General features: G+C 41.0%; 1 protein-coding gene across 14 annotated transcripts in view; it reads right to left on the bottom strand.

Annotated features, from left to right (window-relative positions):
• Positions 1-26,896, bottom strand: part of LOC137372267 (double-stranded RNA-specific editase 1-like) — a 428,430-nt gene that overhangs the window by 89,668 nt on the left and 311,866 nt on the right. For 9 of the 14 annotated variants that reach the window (XM_068035994.1, XM_068035992.1, XM_068035985.1 and 6 more), the window contains 2 exons: positions 19,725-20,710; positions 2,190-2,304 (listed from right to left, as the gene is read on the bottom strand). In XM_068035994.1, coding sequence (XP_067892095.1) covers positions 2,190-2,304; positions 19,725-20,710 — 1,101 coding nt within the window. The remainder of the gene's footprint in view (positions 1-2,189; positions 2,305-19,724; positions 20,711-26,896) is intronic. The other 5 variants (XM_068035993.1, XM_068035997.1, XM_068035999.1 and 2 more) reach the window with 1 other exon arrangement.

The following is a 26,896-nucleotide window of genomic DNA, read 5'->3' on the forward strand; positions in this document are numbered from 1 at the left end:
TAGCTGGAGTATTGTGGCCAATTTTGGGCAGCACACTTTAAGAAGGATGTTAAGGCTTTTGAGAGAGTGCAAAGAAGATTTACTAGAATGGTACAAGGGATGATGGACTTCCACAATGTGAAGAGACTGGAGAAGCTGGGATTGTTCCCCTTACAACAGAGAAGGTGAAGGGGGGATTTGATACAGGAGTTCAAAAATCATGCAGGGTTTTGATAGATTAAATATTGTTTCCAGTGGCAGAAGTGTCAGTAACCAGAGGACACAGATTTAAAGGTAATTGCCAAAAGAACCAGAGACAACAGGCTGAATTTTACAGCCCCCCGGCATCGGGGGTCGTGGCTGGGCGGGCCCGGAAAATGCCTCCAACAGAGGCCTGTCATGAGCCTTGACGCCGGGAAAGCCCGGCCTGATATTGCCAGCAGCGGCCAGGCCTTGTGGCGCACTCCCCTCCGTCACCACTGCTTGGCGACAAGAGCCCTATTTAAATTCATTTAAATAAACGAATTGATTGCCTTTCTGCTCCCGCCGTCCGTCCCGGAGAGATATTGGCGCTGGTGGCCAGCATTCCCGTGCCTTCAGATCCCCATCCGGGAACCCGAGGCAGAACACTGGTGGGTAGTGGGGAGCAGGCAAGATTTTCAGTGCGGCGGGCGAGGGGGAGTGGCGTCAAACTCATTTCAGTGGTCTGGGGGATGGTGGTAAGGGGCAAAGTTTAAAGTTTATGAACTTTGGGGGGTGGGGAAGGTCAGTGCACAAGGCAAGTGTTTTGTGGGTCGGGGGGTGGGGGGAGAAAGAGGGCAGGCAATTAAATCTATGGTTATGGGGAGGGCATGGGAGACGGTCAGGTTCAATTTATCTTATTTTTTAAAAACACTACCTTTAAATAATTAAATTGAATGTTAGGGCTTGAAGCCCTTTAAAAATGGCGTCAACACATGCACAAAGGCTGCTGACACCATTGCTGGGGACGGACAGCCCGCCCCCCTCCACATTATCGGGATGGGCGGTCCGCCCTGGCCATTGAAATGAGCCACCTTGCTGAATATCGCGGCAGCTCCGCGACATGCGGTCTGCAGGGGCAGACCACCATCGTTTACGTCCGCCACCGATTACGCGGCGACACCATAAATCTTAGCCCAACATGCTTTTTTTTTTTTTACAGCAAGTTATGATGATCTGGAATGCACTACCTGAAAGGGTAATAGAAGCAGATTAATAACTTTCAAAAACGAATTGGATAAATACTTGAAGGGGGAACATTTGCAGGGCTATGAATCTAATTGGCTAGTCTTCCAAATAGCCTTCTTCATTCACAACGATAAAAATTAATTTGGTACTTTTCACATATGACATAAACCCAGTAATATATGACCACCAGTTTCATCATTTACTACTAATGCAGCACATGTGGGTATACAGATAAGTCTGCTGTAGGTGTGATAAAATATTAACATTTTTCATGTTCATTAATTTACTTAATTACTCTGTTACTACATAAAAGACATATTGAATAAACAGGGTGATTGATGGATATTAGAATAGAAAATTTATTCCACTTGTGAGGAAAACCTTTATAAAACTCACTGGTGACAGTTGCGTAAGAGTTATCCAGTCTTCCTCACTCACAGGATAAATGTTTTATTCCATAGTTCTCCATGGAGTATCCTCTGTACTGTACATAAAACTTCCACAAATTATAAATGGTTAGAAACGAGGGATTCCATATACAAATGTACTTTTATAACCATGACACACATTTATGTTGAGGTTCATTTATGTATAGAGGATAGGGATGGGAAAGCACTAACAATAAAACGTAATTCACAGAGTTACTAGAATAAAATTTAAATATATATCCATCCAGGCTTTCAGATAGTACATAGAATTTTACAGCACGGCAACAGTCTATTTGGCCTAACTGGTTTATGTCAGTGTTTATGCTCCACACGAGCCTTCTCCCATCTACTTCATCTCACTACCAACATATCCCTCTATTTTTTTCTCTCTCATTTACTTAGCTAGCTTCCCTTTAAATGCATCTATGCTACTCACCTCAACTACTCCACTTTGGTATCAAAAATGTTAATTTTTTAAATTGTGAAATAATTGAAGCATAGTTATACAATCTAATTTATTCCAAAAGAAACCAAACATACAAAAGTAAAGAAACGAAACAAATTTCAAAATACCTGCTGTCATGACAACACCAGCAAGAACTTTCCTTCGTGCATGAGGGGAGGTGAAGTTGTCAGTCAGTTCACTGAATTTATCCACCACTAATCGAGCCACTGCATCTGCCAGTACCTATTCAGAGGAATGAGGTCAGACATTCGGGTCAAATCCATCGAGTATACTGTCCCCAACCACCCTTTTACTTGTCCAAACTACCTTTTAATATACTTAGTATTGCATTCTATGGACTAGAATTGCCACACTAAGGCTGCAATTAAAAATTATACAGCATTCCTGAGCTTGGTGCGACAAATACAGAATCTCCTTAAAATGGCTAAACAAGTTTTGCAATTATCATACATGATCTGATAGTCACGTCCCCATCTTCTGCTTGTTTTTTCAGATCAAAAAATTCTAGAAACCATATTTGTTTTATGTATCACACTTGTATATTTAGATATAAAACATACTTGCACAGACTGAACTGACCTTTCACCTCTAGGACCCGTGTTCAAATCCAGCCCAGATTAATGAGAAAAAGCTCCTGTCTGTTGACTGAGGCACCATCGCAAAATAAATTTGGGCAGTCTTAATCCAGTTCCTAATTGGCATGGGCTGACAGCACAAACTGAACCTAATTTCGAACTAATTGGCCATCATTTTCAGAAAGACCACAGGATAGCTGCTGTGGGAAATGGAAAATTGTGTAGTAGGGGAAGCTATTTTGAGATTGGGAACAAGGGATATTGCTGAGGGCAAGGCAGAGAGTGCTTTACTATGCATCTGACTGTGCTATATCTGAACTGGGAGTGCTTGATGCTGGCACTGAGTGCCTGAAGTGGGAAGAGCTCTATTCCCTGGCACTCGCATCTCTCGCTGATGAGGATTAAAATGAATAAAAAGCATGATGCAGATTGTATAGTGCACCAAATTCCTACTTAATTTTCCAATGACAGCAGTGGGTTTGAATTTTTTAATCACGCATACATTTAACGTCTTTGGTTTTACGTTCTGTATATTCATAAAACTACAAACTATACAAAACTTTTTTCTCTGACTGTTGTTACAATTTGTGTTATTTTTCTCCAAGAATGCCCTGGAATGCAAAGACACACTTTAGCTTCTTTTCTTCACTACCAACAGTATCCTTAAAGCCCTCTCCCCGCCCCCTCATCTCAAACAAGTACGAGGAGCACGTGGACTTCTTTGTCAGTGTTACGATCTCAGAGATCGTTAGCATGAAAAATACAAGTTTTGAATCCCCAGACCAATTTAACATTACATGACAAGATTTCACATTTTAAGACTTTTATTACAACTAAAATAAAAGAAATCCCCAATTAACTAAACAGTATTTTTTAAGTAGCTGACATCCTAAATCACAAAGGTGTTTTCTTTACTTATTCCACACTTGAAAACCTCACACCACACTTATATGAAATCCTTAGTGGTTAGAAGTCCCAAACTCCTCCCAGTTGTAATGGGTTGTACCTCCCAAACTTTTCAAAAATCAGTATTATCTTTGCTTCCTTCTGACCCGGACCTCCATGGATAATGTGATTTCTGGTGATCCCGTGGGTCCTTTACTCCTCCGCAAACTTCTACTCTCAAAACAGGTTCAAGTTTTCACAGCCTTTCACCATATATCTTCAGACAGCAGGCGTTCCCTCTCTCTCTCTCCAGCTGCCACTGTTGGGTGTCTTCTCTCACAGCTTGCCTTCAGGCTGCACGCCGATGGGTCCCTTCTTACAGCCTGCTTGAAGGCACAACGTGATGGTTCCTTCCTTACTGCCCATTTTTCTCCAGAAAGTCTGTTAAATTTATCTGGAGTTAGAATTCAACGGTTTATTGTTCTGCTCCAAAGTGCAGAAACCATAGTCTGAGTTCCACAAATGTACTCAGCCTTTCCATTGTCCCCAGGTGTTAACACCTGCCTGGTTCATTTGCATGTTCTCAATGGCTGACTCCTTGTTTTATGATCAAAAAGTCTGGAAGGGCGAAACCCATTGTTTTTCAGGTGTTAGTGCTGTAGTCCCTGTTCTTAAGAAGACAGTCTTGGATCTGTTCTCTCTGTTGTCCTGGTAACCTTTTTCAGAGTGCAGGTGAGGTCATCTGACCTAAAGGCTTGCTACCCGACCGAAACCTGTCGGGACCCGACGACATGTGTCGGATTCAGGTCGCTCTTCCGGGTCCGGCTTTTGGGCTCGGGTCGGACACACAAAGTAAGAATTGCATTCTGCTCTGCTGGTAAGTGTTGAAAGCAAAAAAACCTACTTGAACTGGGAGTCTGGGACGTCAAGGAGGGAAACTCTGAGTCTGCGCAGTGAGCGTCTCTATAACGTCATCACGCTCATGCTGCAGCTTCCTGCAGATTCAGAGTCTCAAGGTAGGTAAAGGGAACATTCGGTAGTCAGGTCAGGTCGGGTGCGCGAAGAATTGGAGGGACTCGGACCAGGTCGGGCTCGGGTCCGATGTGGTCCTGTTGGGTTCGGGTCGGGTTTTTTTCCCCTGACCTGAGCAGGCCTTTAATCTGACCGCTAGACTCTATCTTGAACTTTTAAAAATCACAATCTTTAAGACATAATCATGTTACAAGGTCGCACATTCCTAACAGTCAGTAAGATCGAGACCATCTCTTCAGCTGCCTCTGCCACATCCCCCTTCCCTTATCAAATCAAGTTTCCCAAGATTTACCCCTGCCCCAGCTCTGAACCCATATTCTTTTCTAGTTTCTCTTCTATTTCTCCTTATGCGTTCTCTGAGCTTATCTTGTCCATGTGGCCCACCTCCTGCTCTTTCTCTCCATACTGTCCCTGTAAATCACCACCCCATCTCCAACCTCCATATCCTCTCCAAAGTCCTTGAAATATGTTGTTGCCTCCCAACCCCATACCTACCTTTCACTCAACTGCATATTTGAACCTCTGCAACCAGGTTTCTGCCCCTGCCACTGCATTGATACAGCTCCAATCAAAGTCACAGATGACACTTCTGTGACCATGATGAACTATCCCACCTTGTCATTCTCGAGCTTTCTGCAACCTTTGACATGTTGGCCATACTATCCTCCTCTAACCCCTCTCCTTCATTGTATAGTTAAGTAGGACTGCCTGTTAATTGTATGTCAATTGTGTTTAATTATATGCAGGTGGAGGGCATTAATTAGGGCTTTGCTAGAGCACATATATAGGGACACTTACTGAAATTGTGAGGTAATTCAGTTAGGATGTGTATGCTTGTAATGTTTACTCTGTAAATAAATGTTAGACGAAGTAAAGAATAACTCTACTATTATCCTTCACCAAATGGCTTTCTGGAGTTCAACACTGCCCTGCTTCCACTCTTACCCATTCAATTGCTGCCTGCAAATCTCCTGCAATGGCTTCTCTTCCTGTCCTTGCATCTGCAAGGATCTATCCTGGGTCCTCACATTTATATGCTGCTCCTTGGAGCTATCATGTGAAGGAATAAAGTCAGGTTCCACATCTATGCTGGAAACACCCAGCCCAACACCTATCTAGATCATGTGTGTTGTCAGGCCACAATTTTCTTTAGTTAAGCATTGGGAAGAACAAAACCACTGCCTTTGGCCCCACAACAAACTCCAATCCCTTGCCACCAATTTCATCCCCTTCTTGGGCCATTGTCTCAGAATGTTCACAACCTCAGTGTCCTGTTTGATCCTTGCTCCCACCTTTGGTTCTAGAAACATAATAACAGATAGTAAGAGTTTCGATAGATATTTAAACTAGAAAAAAGAGTTAACAAAGTGAGCGTTGGTCCTATCGAAAGTGAGTTTGGGGAATTAATAATGGAAAATAAGGAGATGGCAGATTAATTGAACAGGTATTTTGCATCGGTCTTCACTATAGAGGATACAAGTAATAAACAAGAAATAGTTGTAAATCGGGAAATGGAAGGGAGGGAGGCACTCAAGAAAATTACAAGCAAATAGTCATTTGGTAGAACAGAACTTGAGTATTGCTGAAAATAGAGACAATTGTGGAAGCTTTTCGTCTTGTACTCATCAGGACTATTCGCAAGAATATCAATGTAAGGAAAAGCAACAAATTTATATTGTATGAGTTATGAGAAGAGAGTGCTGATTGGTAGAGGCGTTGCCATGGAGAATACACCAGTTTATGGGGACTGACAGTTAACAACCAAGCCTTGTTTGAAATTTAAACCAGGCATAGAGTCATAGAGTTATACAGCACAGAAGCAGGCCCTTCGGCCCATCGTGTCTGTGCCGGCCATCAAGCACCCAACTACTCTAATCCTATTTTCCAGCACTTGGCCCGTAGCCTTGTATGCTATGGCATTTCAAGTGCTCATCTAAATACTTCTTAAATGTTGTGAGGGTACCTGCCTCTACCAGCACTTCAGGCAGTGTGTTCCAGGTTCCAACCACCCTCTGCGTGAAAACTGTTTTCCTCAAATCCCCTCGAAACCTCCTGCCCCTTACCTTAAATCTATGCCCCCTGGTTATTGACCCCTCCACTAAGGGAAAAAGTTTCTTCCTATCTAACCTATCAATGCCCCTCATAACTTTGTATACTTCAATCATATCTCCCCTCAGCCTTCTCTGCTCTAAGGAAAGCAACCCTAGCCTTTTCAGTCTCTCTTCATAGCTGAAATGCTCCAGCCCAGGCAACATCCTGGTGAATCTCCTCTGCAACCCACTTCAGTGCAATCACATCCTTCCTATAGTGTGGTGCCCAGAACTGTACACAGTACTCCAGCTGTGGCCTAACTAGCGTTTTATACAGCTCCATCATAACCTCCCTGCTCTTATATTCTGTGCCTCGGCTGATAAAGGCAAGTATCCCAAATGCCTTCCCAACCACCTTATCTACCTATGCTGCTGCCTTCACTGATCTATGGACAAGTACACCAAGGTCCCTCTGACCCTCTGTACTTCCTAGGGTCCTACCATCCATTGTATATACCCTTGCCTTGTTAGTCCTCCCAAAATGCATCACCTCACACTTCTCAGGATTAAATCCCATTTGCCACTGCTCCACCCATCTTACCAGCCGACCTATATCGTCCTGTAATCTAAGGCTTTCCTCTTCACGACACCACCAATTTTCGTGTCATCTGCAAACGTACTGATAATACCTCCTTTATTCACGTCTAAATCATTAATGTACACTACAAATAGCAAGGGACCCAGCACCAATCCCTGTGGTACACTACTGGTCGCAGGCTTCCACTCACAAAAACAACCCTTGACCATCACCCTCTGCCTCCTGCCACTAAGCCAATTTTGAATCCAATTTGCCAAATTTCCCTGGATCCCATGGGCTCTTACCTTCTTAACCAAACTCCCATGCGGGACCTTATCAAAAGCCTTAATGAAGTCCATGTAGACTACATCAACTGCTTCACCCTCATCTACACATCTAGTCACCGCCTCGACAAATTCAATCAAGTTAGTTAGACACGATCTCCCCCTGACAAAGCTATGCTGACTATCCCTGATTAATCCCTGCCTCTCCAAGTGGAGATTAATCCTGTCCCTCAGAATTTTTTCCAATAGTTTCCCAACCACTGATGTTAGACTCACCAGCCTGTAATTACCTGGTTTATCCCTGCTACCCTTCTTGAATAATGGTACCACATTCGCTGTCCTCCAATCCTCTGGTACCTCTCTTGTGGCCAGAGTGGATTTGAAAATTTGTGTCAGAGCCCCTGCTATCTCCTCCCTTCCCTCACATAACAGCCTGGGATACATTTCATCTGGGCCTGGGGATTTATCCACTTTTAAGCCTGCTAAAACAGCTAATCCTTTCTCCCTTTCTATGCTAATATGTTCAAGTATATCACAATCTCCCTCCCTGATCTCTACACCTACATCGTCCTTCTCCATAGTGAACACAGATGAAAAGTAATCATTTTAAACCTCACCCACGTCCTCCGGCTCCACACACAGATTGCCACTTTGGTCCCTAATGGGCCCTACTGTTTCCCTAGTCATCCTCTTGCCCTTAATATTCTTATAAAAAGCCTTAAAACTTCCTTTATCTTGCCCGCCAGTGTTTTTTCATGTCCCCTCTTCGCTCTAATTACTTTTTTAAGTACTCCCCTGCACTTTCTATACTCCTCTAGTGCCTCCGCTGTTTTCAGCGCTCTGAATCTGCCATAAACCTCCTTTTTTTTCCTGATCCAATCCTCTATATCCCAAAGGCAGCTTGACTCTGATTGGTCAAGGCATTGCCCCGAGGAAGGAACCAGTGAATGGCTGTTACTTATTTTGTTTAGCTGAAACAGGTGCCACGTGTGTAGATAGCTTCTTGATAAGCAAGGGGGTGAAAGGTTATGGGGGGGTAGGTGGGAACGTGGAGTCGAGTTTACAATCAGATTAGCCATGATCATGTTGAAAGGCAAAGCAGGCTCGAGGGACCGAGTGGCCCACTCCTGCTCCTAATTCCTATGTTCCCCCCATTTCTCGCCTGCTCACAAGTGATCTCCTTATTCTCAGAACCTCTTGCACTTCAGAACCTCTTGGGGCTGCTGTGAAACCATGAATGCAGATACTTAGCTACAGGGGATTCAACTTTTATAACATAAATGCAATAACATTTGGAGACATCATGTGATCAGATGTGGTGAAATCTCCACAAATGCCTAGAACCACAGCTGGCATCCCTAATATATGTGCGTGAATGTTGGTTTGAAGTGTGACAGCCTTGCAAATGCTCTTGTAACTTGATTAAAAGATACCAAAGTAGTAGGTGTGTGACAGGTAGAATGAACATCAACATATCCACCAGACCTCTTCATTGTAAAGGAATAAAAAAGTGAGGACATTAAGTTGGACAAAGTACTCACAAAAGCTGTACTCAAAATTAGCAATGGAAAGAGATGCAATGCACTTTCCAGTTAAAGGGCAGAGGGAAACAAGCACAGTACCTCGTTTCCCAAAGTACCATAATATTAGTACAAAGATATGTAACAATCTTCAATTGCCCAATCATTCTAAAATACTGCATGAACAGTGAGCAATTATGAAGGTAAGCTGCAACTGCAGCTACTAATTGCTGTTTGGAAAACAGTAAATTTGTGTTAATATACTATTGTTGGCGGTGTGGCAGATGTATACTAATTGCTCCAACTGCTGAAAGCAATGTATTAAAACTGTTGCAATAAAATTGCAAACTGCTCGATAAACTTGCTCAGCTCAGACTTCTAATTACTCCTAACTAACTGAAGGGGAGCCAGGCACACATTTCATGGTAAATTAAATAAATATTTAATAACCCAGAATTAATTAGGCAATTAAGCAGCTGCTATTCACATCAAATCATTTTTTTGCAGTGAGAAGCTTCTCTTGATTAAAGAATTAGGTGATCCATACATGACATGTCGCTTTAGTGTGCATTCCTACTATCAATGAATTCATCCGCACTGCAGCTGGGATTGGGTTTCTACACCAGCACTCTATAATTTGGGAGTTTTGATCATCTTTGAGTCTTATAAGCACCAGACTCTTATCTCTTAAATCAACTTCACTGTTTTTGCAGTGTTATTTATAAGATGGGAAACTGCCTTGTGTTTGTGTGGCTTTTAATGAAACATTTACTCCGCAGTGCTGCCAACTTTGTTCTGAAATCAAGGAGTTCTGACTGTACTTCAGACATCACGATTTCTTGCTTTTTCTCCATCTCACTTCTCCACATCTTCGAGGTATTTTCCATGACTAAAATATCCAATTGTTTCAAAGCAGTAATTCACAGCACAAATGATATACTCTAAAGCCAACTACTGATCAAATTGTCGACCTGTTCTTCAGTTTCTTACTACACATAGGAACAGGAGTAAGCCATTCAGCCCATCGAGCCTGCTCCGCCATTCAATACGATCATGGCTGATCATCCACTTGAATGCCTTTTTCCCACACTATCTTCATATCCCCTTATGTCATTTGTATTTAGAAATCTGTCAATCTCTGCTTTGCTTCCACAGCCCTCTGGGGTAGAGAATTCCAAAGATTCACAACCCTCTGAGTAAAGAAATTTCTCCTCATCTCTGTCCTAAGTGGCCTCCCCCTTATTTTGAAATTGTGTCCCCTGGTTCTAGACTCCCCAACCAGTGGAAATATCTTACCTGCATCTACCCTGTCTATCCCTTTAAGTATTTTGTAGGTTTCAATTAGATCACCTCTCATTCTTTGAAACTCTAGAGAATACAGGCCCAGTTTCCCCACTCTCCCTTCATAGGACAGCCCCGCCATCCTGATGAAGTCTGGTGAACCTTCGTTGCACTCCCTCGATGGCAATAATATCCTTCCTAAGGTAAGGGGACCAAAATTGCAAACAGTACCCCAGGTGCTGTCTAACCAAGGTTCTATACAATTGAAGCAAGATTTCACTACTCCTGTACTCAAATCCTCTTGCGATAAAGGCTAACACACCATTAGCCTTCTTAATTGCTTGCTGCACCTGCATGTTAGCTTTTAGGTGACTTATTGACAAGGATACCCAGATCCCTTTGTACATCTACACTTTCTAATCTCTTACCATTTAAAAAAGACTCTGAACATCTGTTCCTCCTACCAAAGTGGATAAACTCACATTTTTCTACATAATATTCCATCTGCCACGTTCTTGCCAAGTCACGAAGTCTTTCCAAATCCCCTTGAAGCCACTTTGTACCTTCCTCACAACACACATTCCCACCTAGTTTTGTGTCATCCGGGAACTTGGAAATACTACATTTGGTCCCCACGTCCAAATCATTGATATATAATGTGAACAGCTGGGGCCTAAGCACTGATCCCTGTGGTACCCCACTAGTCACAGCCTGCCAACGCAAGAATGACCCGTTTATTCCTACTCTCTGCTTTCTGCCTGTTAACCAATCCTTAATCCATGCCAGTATATTACTTCCTATCCCATGTGCTTCAATTTTGCTAACCAACCTCCTGTGGGGGCTTTATCAAAGGCCTTTTGAAAATCCAAGTATACCACGTCCACCGACTCCCCTTTATCAATTCTGTTAGTAACATCCTCAAATAACTCCAACAGGTTCTTCAAACATGATTTCCCATTCATAAATTCATGTTCATTATGCCCAATCAAATCATTATTATCCAAGTGTCCATTAATCACATCCTTGAGAATTGATTCTAGCATTTTCCCAATGACTGATGTAAGGCTAACAGGTCTGTAATTCCCCATTTTCTCTCTCCCTCTTCTCTTAAAATAGTGGGGTGATATTTGCGGCCTTCCAATCTGCCACACTGTTGACATCTCCAAGCTGTTTCCATGCCAATCTGCTAGAGTCTATTACAAGATTTTCACTGTATTGTTGAAGGTAGATGATACTTAGTAGCTTTGGTGGACAGCAGACGTGGTCTCTTCAGACTACTAGCAAAGATCGCATGTCCGCCAAAGCTACTAAGTATCATCACTTCATTTCGTGACAATATGAAAGGCACAATTCAACACAGCGGTGCCTCATCAGACCCCTTTCCTATCCTGAGTGGCATGAAACAGGGCTGTCTTCTCACACCTACACTGTTTGGGATCTTCTTCTCCCTACTGCTCTCACATGCGTTCAAGTCTTCAGAAGAAGGCACACAAGATCAGATGGCAGGTTGTTCAACCTTGCCCGTCTTAGAGTGAAGACCAAAGTACGGAAAGTCCTCAACAGGGACTCCTCTTTGCTGACGATGCTGCATTAACATCCCACACAGATGAGTGTCTGCAGAGACTCATTGACAGGATTGCGGCTGCCTGCATCGAATTTGGCCTAACCATCAGCCTCAAGAAAATGAACATCATGAGACAGGACGTCAGAAATGCTCCATCCATCAATATTGGTGACCATGCTCTGGAACTGGTTCAAGAGTTCACCTACCTAGGCTCAACTATCACCAGTAACCTGTCTCTCGATGCAGAAATCAACAAGCGCATGGGAAAGGCGTCCGCTGCTATGTCCAGACTGGCCAAGAGAGTGTGGGAAAATGGCACACTGACACGGAACACAAAAGTCCGAGTGTATCAAGCATGTGTCCCCAGTACCTTACTCTGCGGCAGCGAGGCCTGGACAATGTATGTCAGCCAAGAGCGACGTCTCAATTCATTCCATCTTCGCTGCCTCCGGAGAATCCTTGGCATCAGGTGGCAGGACTGTATCTCCAACACAGAAGTCCTCGAGGCGGCCAACATCCCCAGCACATACACCCTACTGAGCCAGAGGCGCATGAGATGGCTTGGCCATGTGAGCCGCATGGAAGATGGCAGGATCCCCAAGGACACATTGTACAGTGAGCTTGTCATTGGTATCAGACCCACCGGCCGTCCAAGTCTCCGCTTTAAAGACGTCTGCAAACGCGACATGAAGTCCTGTGACACTGATCACAAGTCGTGGGAGTCAGTTGCCAGTGATCGCCAGAGCTGGTGGACAGCCATAAAGGCGGGACTAAAGAGTGATGAGTCAAAGAGACTTAGCTGTTGGCAGGAAAAAAGACAGAAGTGCAAGGAGAAAGCCAACTGTGTAACAGCTCCAACAACCAATTTTATCTGCAGTGCCTGTGGAAGAGTCTGTCACTCCAGAATTGACCTTTATAGCCACTCCAGGTGCTGCTTCACAAACCAGTGACCACCTCCAGGCGCTTACCCATTGTCTCTCGAGACAAGGAGGCCAAAGAGAGATTGTTAGAAATAAGAGTTTGCTTTAAGGATACACTGGTAGATTTACCCTATCGAAACAATGCAGAGATGATTTAATAGATGCACAAAAAGAGGTTGCATTTTTCACAAACAATTGACTTTCAATACCACTCTTGTTTATGACCATCACAGATCCTTGAACAACCAGTCTGCTTAAAGCTATTTATAGGCTCCTCAATGCTTCTGTGCTAAAAAAGGGGACCTGATTGACTTTGGCAATATTACATCACTTCTGCATTGAATGGAATAGATACTTATTAGTTCTTTGCAAGGACATATGGGGCTCTACATATGGAAAAAATGAACCCAGACATCAAAGCAATATGCTTCTTAATGTATTGGAAAAGTGCTGCATAAATTCACCTAATGCTGCAGTTCCAGTCGAACTAACCAGTGTCTGCTGGCAGATTTTTTTTTTTTTACAACCGATGCTCAACTGATAAAGAGAAATCACTGAGGAGAGAATAAACCTCTTCTCACAGCATTTTGCAAGGCTAGTTTGGAAACCAAAATGCAACATCAGTAGTGCACAATGGAGCTTGGAGAACTTGTTCTTGATGAATTGACCACCAACCTGTATAGGATTTGAGTATTAGGAACTGAATTGTTATTTTAGATCGGAGTACACATTTTAACAAGTGTATCTTGAAAGGATTACAGTGACGTCCAATCATGCAAATGAAAAAAGAACGGTGGCTACAAAGATGTCTCATGAAATGAGGTGATTTGACAAACAAGCTCAGCTGCCTAGATAAAACAACGAATGGAAATCAGAGATCTGCAGAGACCCTGGTCAATAACACAACTTTGCTGCTAGTTAGACAATTTCCTCCAAATAAAATTATCACTGCATGTGATATAAATGCTAAAGTGAAGTGAAGGATTGAAGTTGACAAAGAAATCTGTCAAGTTTCAGTGCAGGCACCCTTCTATAATTTTAGGATAATTATTAGATTTCCTGTGTCGCTGTTTATGGATAATCTAGGATCTGCAAAATGGTTTTTGATATTTATCACATTCCCACTGCAGCTATCCTGCCCATCGCTGTAATATACTTCGTGAAGCAATATATCACGTGTAGCAGGGATAGCAGGAGGACTACATTAATGCAGTGAAAGCAAAGGGCGTAAAGGAAGAATGAGAAAACAAATTGGCAGTGAGGGCCCTAGAATGGTGGAGACAGACATGGTGACAGACCTGGGCTGACAATGAGGCAGGATGTAATTTCGGGCATAAAGTGCAACCCAGCCTCAGACTTGCATATAAGCGGCTCACATCTGATGCAATACAAAATTAGCACATCCCCCAAAGCATGCTCACTGAAAGAGAAAAGGCTCAGGAAAAGGTTTTAATCAGTACAAGCTGAGATGGCAGGCAAGGACAGAGACACAAGGTGCAAGTATCAGGTGCATTGTGTGGTGTGGATCTTCTCCAGAGCCTTGATACCTTCCATGGAAGGGGCCCAAAACTGTCCACAACATCAGAGGTATGACCATATCAAGGCATGGCAGGCTGTAAGTATTATGTTTCTAATTTTGTAATTTCTCTGTCTTGACAGTAAGTTGTTCTATTTGCTTTCCCTAAAGCCTCACAACACTGATCAAGGACTATAGATGTTTCATGAAGTACAACCTCCAATTTACTTTCCTACTCTGTGTGTAACCCCGTATTATATTTACATGTCTGGAATTACTTTGACACAAATGCATCTCCTGTATTTGTCCACACTGAAGGACAACTACCACACGTGAGTCTATTCCACACACCCACCCCCCCCGCCCCCGACCATGTACCCAGATGCACCTGTAGTCTATTTATTTCACCTAAACTTCTAACGCCTGCACATATCATGATTGGATGAAGGCATCAGAGATACAATCACAGAGAATATGGATTCTACAATAGGAGTTTGACATGAGGTTTGAGAAGAAGAAGGATCAAACATGAACAAAGGCTTTAAAGAGAAGTAAGGTTGACTTTGAAGAGATGAGACATAAGCTGAACACGTTAACAAGTAAACCTGCAGAAAAATAGGGCTGGATTTTACATTGGCACAACAAAACCAGCGGTAGCCGTAAACAATGGCAGTCTGCAAGCACGGGCTGTACTTTGCCGAGCCGCCGCAATATTAAATGGGGTGGCTCATTTAAATGGCCGGGGTGGCCATTTGATGTGGTGGGGGCGGGCTGTCGGTCCCCGGCAATGGCATCAGGCGCCATTGCTAAGGCAGCTATGCCATTTCTAAAAGGCCCTTCCATTTAATTTTAAATTTTAAAGAAATAGTGATGTAAAATTTATTCAAAGAAATTAAATAACTGTTTCTAGCCCCCCAATAACCATACAATTCTTTCCTTGCCCTCCCCCCCCCCCCACAAAATACTTACCTTGTGCACTTGACCTTCCCCCCCAAAGTTCACAAACTTTCATCTTTACCCCTTCCCACCATCCCCTACACCAATCAGATCACTCTGATGCCACTCCCCCCCACCACCACCTGCACTGAAAAACGTACCTGCTCCCCCCTCCTCACCAGTGTTCCACATCAGATCCCCGGGTGGGTATCCGAAGGCGCCTGTTTCAGCTAAACAAAATAAGTGACAGCCATTCGCTGGTTTATTTCTCAGGGAAATGCCTTGACCAATCAGAGTCAAGCTGCCTGGTTTAAATTTCAAACAAAGCTTGGCAGTTAACTATCAGTCATCATAAACTGGTGCATTCTCTATGGCAACGCCTCTACCAATCAGAGTCCACTTGCCGACCAATCTCTCTTCTCCGATCTCATACAGTATAAATTTGTTGTTTCCTTTACATTGGTATTCTTACGAGTTGTCCTGATGAGTTCAAGACAAAAAGCTTCGACAAAATGTCTCTATTTTCAGCAATACTTATTTATAAATTTTTTTCCAATGATCTTTTGGCCAAACTTAACTTCAACTGAATTTTAAACCTATTCACATTATGTTGAAAGCTATTTTCTATAGTTTAATTTGCCTTCGGATATCACCATTAAGTCACTTACTTTTAATTTATTTTGCACCCTCCTTTCAATCTGAGGGACACACATGACTTCTTTGTCTGTAAGCATGGATGTAAATGCCATTAAACGGACACCTTGACTGAAGTTTTCCTACCAAGCAACATCCTCAAACAACCTTACCCAAATCTCACTTGTTCTCACAAACTTAGCTCACCTACAATTTAGAAGCAGCATTAAATTATCTGCAGCAATAACATGTATATCAACTTAAACGGGAAGCCATGACTCACCTCAGTCATAAAGGACCCTGTGATAAAATAGCCTACCTGCACTATCTGGACTCACATATGATTGAGTGGCCAATTCAGATATGGAGACAGAACTGCCAGTGTCATGCACTGCACCCTGAGGGCAGTGAGTGGAATGAGAGAAAAACTTTAGGATCAGCATGCTGAAAACTCAGTGGAGTGCAATCATGAAAAAATAGGCTTCTTTGATCCAAACAACAAAAGAACTGAAGGTGTTCTCTTTCTAAGGCTGTGGACATAAGTTTTTTTTTAATAAAAAGGATAAAAGGATGAACAATTTTGAGAATTTGTTACTTTTTGTAACACAAAATAGAGGGATTGCAACCAATTTTACAGAATTCAATGTATTTCAAACAGGGGCAGGAAGCAAATAATAAGTCAAATCTATTCCTGTTTTCTGTTTAGAGTTTAGCCAATCCTCAATCAGAAAGTGAACTGCTGGACTTTCACTAAACTGCTTGGATGATAAAGTATAGGACAACATTTGCATCCCAGCTGAGTGTTGATATAAGTACAGATAACATTCCTGAGCAATTAAGTTACATCCGATATGGCATAAAAAAAGATACCTATGCAGTAAGACAGATTGATGAATGAACCTTTATTCTTCAGTTGGGCAATCAAATCATTTTTTAGTAAAATACTGAAATGACTGATTTAACATGATAACATGAGCAAATTACCAATCACTTGTAACAACAGTCAAGAAATAGTTGCATTTTTGAGCCAACTTAATGTATACTATTTTAAATGTGAAGATCAATAAGATAAACAATATATTGGCTGGCTAGAGTGCTCTGCTGCTGGAAGCATAGGGCTTGTAAAATCTGCAGCTCCCTGCTTACAATGGGAATCACCACAAAGTGTTAAGATTCCCATCCAGAAATATAGTCAAGGGTTTTGACAGCAACACCATGGAAGTGACACACACCATTAACTGACAGATTGCTGCTGCCCACCACAGCAGTACTGTGCCAGAATGGCATGAAATGTCCTTACTCAGCAGTGCTATAACCATCAATCATTCCTTATTGAGCTTTAGAACTCTGGATATTCCTTGATACTTTCAAGTATTGGCTACCAGAGGAAAATGGTCAGAAGAGCTACAACCAAAAGACAATAATGCCCAACATAGGACTGTAACATTGTACCAGTGTTAATTTACCTTAGGTTTATTGCTTCAGCTCAACCCAAGTATAACAGAGACCCTTTAATCCATGTAATAAAAAGCTTTAATAGCTGTCAGCATATTATATGAACACTAATGACCTACTGGGTCAATCTTTCCTCATTATTATGATCACTGTGGCACTGAATGAAAAAAAAGTGAGTTGAAAAAATGATGACATACTGTAACTGTTGTCATTACACTCTGACTTTTGGTCTTCTGGCAAATATCCAACATGGTAGTTTGAAGTAGTTTTTGACCTCAGTGTGCATTAACATTTTGGTATTATTCACCGCCATCTTACCTACACATCTTCCCATTCGTACACTGTGCATCATCTATTCAAGTAATGTCAAACACAAGAGTGATAATAAAACTAAAGTGTAGAAGACTTTGTGCTGGAGTCTTTCATGCTCTGAATATTATGGCAATGTTCTGATTCAGTATGTTGAAACACAAAGTGTCATGGAGTGGATGGATGCAGGTTCAATCCAACTTTCTGAATTCCTCATCTCAGTTGTGCTGTTGGGGAGGCAGTAAGTGGAAGACCAAGATGGGAAAGTCATCAGAATGCTCTTAAGTACATCCTGGATACCAGCCAAAAGTGGTGTTGGTTAACACCTGGAAGCATCTAGTCATCCTATCCTATTGAGAGTGGATGTGCTCCAGAGAGTTGAGAATGACCAACGTAATATCTATTTCCAAAAAGGGAAATAAGCTAACCTGAGTAATTGCCATCCAGTTAGTTTAACATCCATGGGAGGGAAAACTTTGAAATTTTAAATTAAAGATGAAATTACTAAATATCTAGATGGAGAGAATAATTAGATGCACAAATGTGAATTTCAAAAAGGAAGACTGCTTGACGAAGGTCATCATTCTATTCGGGGGTGAGATAAGATGAATGGAGGAAATGCAGTGAAATGTGGGCTTTTGACACAGGAGACTAGTGGAAAAGGTTAAGAGGCATGGAATTAAGGGAAGGATATCACATTGCATTAAAAAAAACTAGCTAGAAGGGGGGAAATAGAAAGTAATGAGCAGTTTCTCAGATTAGTTGGAATTGGAGAATGGTGTCCCACAGGGTTCTGTTCATCAATGATTTAGATGTACAGCTCGAGCGAGTGGTGTCTAAATTACAGATTTAAAAAATTTTAACTGACCTGACCCCACTTTTGTGTGTTAAGATTCAGCCCCATATGTCTGTGCACACCTCCTGTCAATAAAACCTTATTTCCTGCACTAAAGACAGATACTACAAAATCTTTCTTGATCGAACAAATTAACTGAAATTTATTTTAGGGGTTTTTCTGTTAATATAAAAACCTGTATCACAGCACTATATTTCAATGTTAGCACATAATGGAAGAGATTACAGAAAACATGGTGAACAATATAAATAAAATTGAAGAAGCAATGGTAACTAATTTAATTCTCTTAATATTGAAATTTTAAAGAATTAAACTCATCATAGGGATTGCTTAAATATGCAATGATTTAAAAAAATCTAATTAGTGTAACCATGTTTTTTTCCTGCTCATTGCAGTCCATGTTTAAAATACTACTGTTAAAACATCAAAGGCTGATGACTTTGCAGGATACTGGCTTGTAAGGTTTGCTCAGCTCAAGAGTGTAGAAAGCTAAATTAACATATTTATCATGATGAGTCATCTCTGGAATTCGACCCATCGCCATGAATGTTAACAAACTCCTTCTTAGTTTGCTTCAGTAACTCTTTCAAGTTTGTACTTTCAAAGTCACTGTTTAAACAGATCAAAAATTGACAAGGAATAGGCAAAACAAAAAACAAGTAATTACAATTGATGGTAACTGTGAATTTGAACAAGAGGTCTCAGCAGTCAGATTAGAGCCAAGTATGTCATTATTTAAGAACTTTCTGGGACCAATTTTTGTTCGGAATTTGTAGTACACTTTCAATTACATATTCATTTGAAGAATCACAAACATCTTACCTGAAAAAGGAAGCGTTAAAAATGATGCAACCTTCAAGAGAAAACATCTTTACAAAACATTTGTTCATACATTAGCTTAAGCTGCTACTGTTAAGGTACAATGCAGAATAGAGGGTAGAAAGAGGAATTGCTCATCAGCTCTTAGCCAATGATAGTAGGAACTGTACAGAGCTGCCATGGACAACTCACTTGTCAATTTGACCTTTCTTTGAAAAGCATGAGATTAACAATGTGTCCCAGAACCATCCATTCTTACAGGATGAATTTGAGGTGTGCTGTGGCTGACTGAGGTTGTACGGAACATAAACTATACAAACAAAATTGCAAGTTTTAATTAGGTTCTCAAGTTCATACCGCTATTATTACTGAGTCTTTCAGCGTAATTTTAAAAAGCATCCCTATTCTGCTCAACAGCACCAGTGGCAAGAGTAAAAACAATTTCCTTACCTGAGGCAGGTGAAGCTGAAGACCTTCACTAGGAATAGGTTGCCGCGATGGTGTTGAGTCCAACTGCATGTTAAACAGAGTCTGAAGAGTTGCTTGAGCAGCACGAGCTTTTGCCAACTTCTTGTTCCTCCCTGACCCTTCAAATGTTTGCCCATCTACAGTCACTCCCATGATGAAATTTTTCGCATGGCTCTCTCCACTCTCAGAAACAAACTCATATTTAAGTCCTGGACGCAGTTCATTCAGGATCATGACTGGGTTCTTACCACTGGTCATGGCAAAGGGAGATGGAGCAGTCAATGATGACTGACCTACACTACTTCCTCCAACACCACACGAGAGACCAAAAGAGTTATAGTCACTTGAACTGAAAGAGCCATCCCCATTGGACCCAAAGAGATATGGAACATCTCCCTGCGCTGGAGTTTCAAATCCATTAAAAAGAGTATCTGGGAAGTCAGAATGATCTGATGTAAAGTCCGTATTTACATTCAGCATTCGACCCATAGCCAGGTGGGCCTCAGAGGCATTTGGAAACTGAACAAAGGACCTTAGTGCTTTTTCAGCTACATGCAACTTGGCTTTTTTCTTGGTGGGCCCAGATCCTTCAAAGTTTTGTCCATTGACCTCGACAGCCATGATAAAAACAGGAGCATGGACCGGGCCAGACTGAGATAGCAACTTGTACTGGAGGCCCGGTTTAATCTCATTTAATTGCATGAGTGCATTCTTTGGTAGAATGGGACCTGGTGTTTTCTTCCTCTTCTTGGCACGGAACTTAGGATGCGAGTGACTGTTATTGCCCTCTTCCAGCGGCCGTTTTCTGTTAATGGAGGAATTGCTGCCATTTGAAAGCTGCGTCTCACCAGGAGCTTGACTGCTTTCCTTAAGAGAGATGTTCTCCAGATTACGGTTCTCTTTTACGTCAGTGCTGCTTGAACCTGTGGTGCCCAGAAAGAGCAACTTACACGCCTTCGTTGTAGGATCTTGTAAATGCAAAATTTAGAGATTCCTCATCTGTCTTTGCAACAGAATGAGTGATGTGTTTGAGATTCAACTTGGGATGGGAAATTTTGGGTTTAGTCCAATAACAGAATGTAACAAAATAGGTTTAAGTAAACAATTAAAAAACAAAAAAAAGAAAATTTAAATAATTAATAACCTAAAGTAGCCCAAAATGGTAATGAATTCCCAAGGATAAAAAATTTGTGTGGGGAAAAGTTAATTGGGAATATTAATACTCAACATTATCATGATACAGGGTTCTACACTGTGGTATATAGCCCATATATAGGTAAAACATTAAAATGCCACATCTCAAGTAGCAATTAACAGATCTTTTTTTCAGTGCAAAGGATATGTTTATAGCACTGTATCTACGCGTAACTTGACAACTGTCAACCTCATATATAGATGTATTTAACAACAAGTTACAAACAGAATTCTCCCCTTTCAACTTTTAGTTCATTAGGTTTCCTTCAGAAACACCACCGAGTATTGCCCAGTATAGAGGACTGGTAGGTCTCCTGCTTTTCTGCCAAGTCACTGCGAATGATTGCTAGAACATGAGCAGAAGTAACTTGCATTGATTCACTGTCTGTTTTTCTCCTCCTATTTACAGGGAAGTGCATCTCCCTGTGGGGAATGGCCAAGCTGTGTTCTACCACACCAAAGGCCAGTATCACCAGGCCTTTCTACAGATATGCACCTGTTACAGATACCTTTAACAACTTCCATCTCTTTCAGCCCTACCCTGAACACATTCCTGTTTGAGAAACTTAGTTTGTCGTGGTGATTCTTTAACTTTCCTTATGGAACAAATTACCTCAGAGAGGATGCAGAAGAGATTTAGTGGAATGGCACCAGGGGTGAGGGACTTCAGTAACATACAAAAACTGAGGGTATTCTCAAAGAGAGATAGATAATGCAAAATTTAACCGTGAAGGGTTTTGATAGAGTAAATACAAAGAAACTGTTTCCAGAGGCAGATAGGCCAGTAACCAGGGGACACAGATTTAAGGTGATTTGCAAAAGAACTAGAGACAATGTGAAGGCATTTTTTCCCCCCCGAGAGGTATGATGATCTGGAACGCAAGGCCTAAAAGGGTGGTGGAAGCAGATTCATTAATAACTTTCAAAAGGGAACTGGATAAATACTTGAAAGGAAAAATTTGCAGGGCTACGGGAAAAGAGCAGAGGAGTGGGACTAATTGAATAGCTCTTACCAAAGAGGCACAATGGGCTGAATGGACTCCTTCTGTGCTGCATCATCCTAGGTAAAATTTAATTCAGGATCCTTTCTGCTCATATAAAAACCTATATCACGGCACTATAGTTCAATGTTAGCACACAGAATTGATGTTGTGTTATTTTGTTACTCTAAAACTGCTAAAGTGCTGTGTGCCCTACATTCTCCGAACAGAATATGAACAAGATTGTAGAACGCTGCAGCACAAGTCTAAAAACAGATCATACTGAATGGAACATTTTTGTATTAAACCCCCGGATCTTTACCAATGAGATGGGTTACACAGCTATGAGAATTGTGCTGATAGGGCAGACAGAAGAGATTGCAAATTTCATTTAGTTTGATTTACAAATCAGATATCAAGTAGAATTTAACCCCCCCCTCCCCCCCCCCACACTATGTTCATATACTGTGTGTGTGAGAGAGAGAGTGGGGGGGGGGGGGGGGGAAGGTGTTAAAACACACTGTTCTCTCATACACATCACCTCATTCCATTCGCAAAGCTGACAGATACCAGTCAAATTTTCATTTATAACATCCTTCAGCAAAAGGTCCATAGGTTACTCCTTTGGAGCTCAGAAAAATATCTGTAATGCCAGAGTGGGAATTCCTAACACCAGACAGACGGAAGAGGAACAGGAAGGGATAAAACAGATGGACAAGCATTGTGGGAAAAGAAAAAATATGAATCACTTTCAGTTACAATGGCAAATTGGTCACCAAACATGAATACCACCTTGTCCACATTTACGTGCACATCTGGGGGTAACTAATTGTTGTTGTTGATAGCATGGTCATGGATTTCCCCCACACCATTATAAAGACATTGACAATAAAAATGATGTAAGAAAATTGATTTTCACTTAGTTTTCAAAGGTAGCAACAGTGTGCTATAATTGGAAACCATGATTTCGATATTATGCTAATGTTTGGATAAATTTTACCCAAAGAATTTGACAATATGTGTATGGATAAATGACAGTTGCATATATGAAACATCTGCAGACAGCTGGATTTGGAGTAACAACTGGTGAAATGCCTGCATATACAGTGATTCTGCAGTAACAGCATGTAAGACACTTGCGCGGAGACCTGGATCTGAACTTAGAACAGGTTATATATCTCCATTCATAGTAGCTCCTCTACTGAAAATCAATTTATTCAGTGAATAGGATAAAGGTGACCTTCGTGGGCTAATTTTCAACACTACAATGTCAAACACTGATGTTTAAGATGGCAACAGGACATAATATTTGGGATTGTATATTAAAACTACTAATAAGCTATTACACAAAAACAGGGGAGGAATCACTAGAATACAGTTGGTAGATAATGCTTAATCTGGGCCCTGTGTAACAAGTGAATGGAACTTATTTCAGTAAGTGTGTTCATGTGAATGGATAAAGTGAGACATCAATGAGTCAACTCTTATGTTGAGAAAATGTTAAATTTGAGTTCAAAATACACATACAATTGATTGCACCTCCAAATGTAATATTCCACCAGTATGCACAATCAGAACCCCCTTACATAGAGAAAGCACCAGAGACAGAATTGAATGTGAAAAAACTTGAACACAAAAAATAAAAGTGCACCAGATCTTAAAGAGAACGAGATGGAAAAAATGAAAGAAGCTTGGTTTGAGAAAATGGAACTAGATTCATGTGATGAGGGTGACAACACACAGTAAGATAATCTAAAATACTTCCTTATTCATTCCCCGCCAAGTGCAATTGAGTTATGCCCAAGTGGAATTGTGTTCTACTTGAAGGAAATCCATTCAACTGTAAGTGAAGTTTGAACAAATGAGAGAGAATATCAATTACTTCCAATATAAACTAGACAGAGGTTCTTTTGAGTAAGATCACGTGCAGGAATTGAAGTATTACTGCTATAAATTAAACCCCCCAGGAAACGAGAAGGAAGTTTAGTGTCATTTCATTCATTAGCAGGATAGAGGAACAGAATCATTTAGCTCTTCTCAGGTAGGCGTTGAGTGAGAAAGGTTGGTTACAAACAAACACTTTGCTTAATAATTCTCACAATGAAGCACAGAAGAGTTGAATTGTGACAGCAAACAAGGAATTTTAGCAACAATCAACACTGTTTCAATTACGTGGGCTGTTAGTGCTAATTAATTACAGTTTCAGAAAGTAATAAAAGAAATTAATTAAGGAAAATAATTTTACAATATTATTAAAGAAATTAGATTATTACCTGCAGCTTTGCTCACTTGTAGTCAGCAGACATAAAAATAAGCACAACTTATACTCCTGGGTTTTAGAAATTGTGCACTTTGCAAATGCCAGCATAAGTAATAGATATTTCTTAGGGAGATCTAAATGTTGCTATTACTGGATATAAGCTTTCACTATAAATGAACCCCTTGCTACTATTTGTAACGTGGCATCATTAGGACTTGCTATGTGATCTGAATATGATCATCTTTTTCTTCTTCCTCCCCCTTTTCTCTAGTTGCTCTTGGTAAGGCTAGTATCCAGACCAACACAAAGGTGATACCAATGCAAAAGTGACTCAACCTGTAACATAATTACCCTGTTACATTCCCTCACTCCTTCAAATGGTCTAGGCACAGGATTAAATTGAATGTATTTAAAAAACGTCCTTTGACTAATGGCAGAGAAGTCAAAGCTTATTTCTTGAGCTGCTGCTGTTTACTTGAATGTGTGGTATAAATGGTGCGCTCTAATTTAAAAAAATCAGGTTAATTAGCTACAGATTTATGACCTTTAGTTATAAAGACTGAAGGAGAACACAACGCTGCGTGCTTTTGGACTCATGCATTCATGCTTACTGAAAGGCAGAAATGTGAGAGCTGAAACAAGGAATAGCTGCATCGGCTGCAAGCATGTTGCACAAAATGAACACCCACTCTGGCAAGATATTATAAGGAAAGGCATCCAGATATAGAAGAATGCAGTCTTCAAAAACTCTTGATCAAATTAATTACCCTTTCTAAAAGAAACAAAACCAATTTTAAAATACAGCTGAACCGCCACATGGATATGCACTAACAATGGTTTGCAAAATGTGCAGTCAGCAAAGTACTGCATCAAACATCCAACACAAACAGTCACTATGTTTAGTCCAATAAATCCTAAATAATAGGGCAAGCCATTCTGGAGACACCAGGCAACAACACTGCACCTCCTGTGATGCTTTCAGTGATGCACCATACTCCACTTGTAAAGTTTGCCCAGATTGTTGGGTAAATGGTGGCGATGAAGAATTAGATTCAAGCAAATCAAAGTGCTAGCATTTTTGAAGTGGGGGGAGGGATTTGTCTAGATGAACTGTATTTTATACACATGCTCAGTAGCTGGGCTTTATGTTTTAAGAATGAATAGTTAGATTCTAAATTAATCTTTTTGCTGGTCCAACTTGCCTCCTGCTTTCAGGAGATCATCTTTAAGGAGGGCTTCGGAATGGAATCTTGGTTGTACTCTGCTGAGGCTAGTATATGCAATTAAATCCCAATTCCAAATTTGACCATTTTTAGAGTGGATACATCACAAATGAAGAAAACACACCCAGAACTCACTCATAGAAACTACTGAATTAGGGAGGGCTGGGAAACTGGGATCTTATATTTGCCCAGTTGCAGCCAACATCAGGTCTACATGAGACAGCCCACTAGCAACACAAAACTGTATTTGCTGTTGTAGTAACACCCAAAGTTAACATTCAATAAATTAGGAATTTGAGGAAGAAACAAAAAGGAAAGGAAAAAAGATTAGTTCAACAATAAAGTACTGTAGTTTCACTTGACTGTGGTGCTATTGTAGGATGTGAGGCATTCGGCAGGCTGAAATGAACAAATTGTGCCAGTCGCTGATTATGAAGCCTATATAACTGGTCAATAAAAGTTAGAAGAAATAACTAAAATACAAAAAATGTTTTTGCATTTTTAATGTTTTCTTTAAATGACAACTAATAATGATGAATAAACAAATATTGCAGGAAATTAATTTGGTCTGGTGTCACTTAGCAGTTTAAAAGAAACATATGAAGCGACATCAGCTCAAAGAACAGATCATTGGTTAAGGTCGGTGTTTTATACAGAGGTTTTAAGCTCAGTACAGTTCATTACATGAATAGGGAAGATTATAGTCTATTATGTTTCATGATTTGTACTGAAAAGACCCAGGACTTGAATGCGGCAGTGGTACTGCAGCTATCAGTCTCAGATACGTTTATACCATCTGGCTGCAACAGCAGTTCCCCTGCCTGGGAACCCTCCCTGCACAAGCTGTTTTTACAAGGATATGCAAAGTTCCTCTCCCAGCAGTTACATTTTAAATGTTTAAGAAGTGGGTGACAGTGTCTGCACTATCTCGCCATTTAACTGAGCTGTGGGTTGGTTTAAAAGTAAGTTTACAGGAGATCCAAGAACATTCAGAGCATGTTTTAAACCCAATTTGATGCTGCACTGCAGTTGCAGTTGTTATGGAATTGACTTTTTTTTTGCTAAAATATTTTTTGAGTAATTCATAGACAAAGTGAATAAATGTTGGACCAGTTTTTTTTCCGCAATGAAAGAACTAATTTAGCAACAATGTTTACTGCTTGTCATATGACTCAAGTTAAAAATAGAACAGAAACCCTGGGAACAGGGAAAAATGTGGACAGAGAAGTCAATCACATGCCCTGACTGGACAGCAGAACACACCTGAGAGCAGAAAACCCACAAGCTTTTGGTTGTACAGTCAGTGTGTGTTTTACCTTCTGGAGTGAGCGGCTCATAGTTAGCCTGAAGAAGAAGCGAAGGAAGGAGAGAAGACCATAACCCACTTCACTTTCCAGCAAATCTCTAAACGACTCTCAGAAGTTCACTGTGTCAATTCATCTCATCTCCTATCTTTGAAGAAAGCCTACTAAAAAATAACCCTCAACGCCACCTGAA

This window comes from Heterodontus francisci, chromosome 7 (genome assembly GCF_036365525.1).
Source record: "Heterodontus francisci isolate sHetFra1 chromosome 7, sHetFra1.hap1, whole genome shotgun sequence".
Classification (NCBI taxonomy): Eukaryota; Metazoa; Chordata; class Chondrichthyes; order Heterodontiformes; family Heterodontidae; genus Heterodontus; species Heterodontus francisci.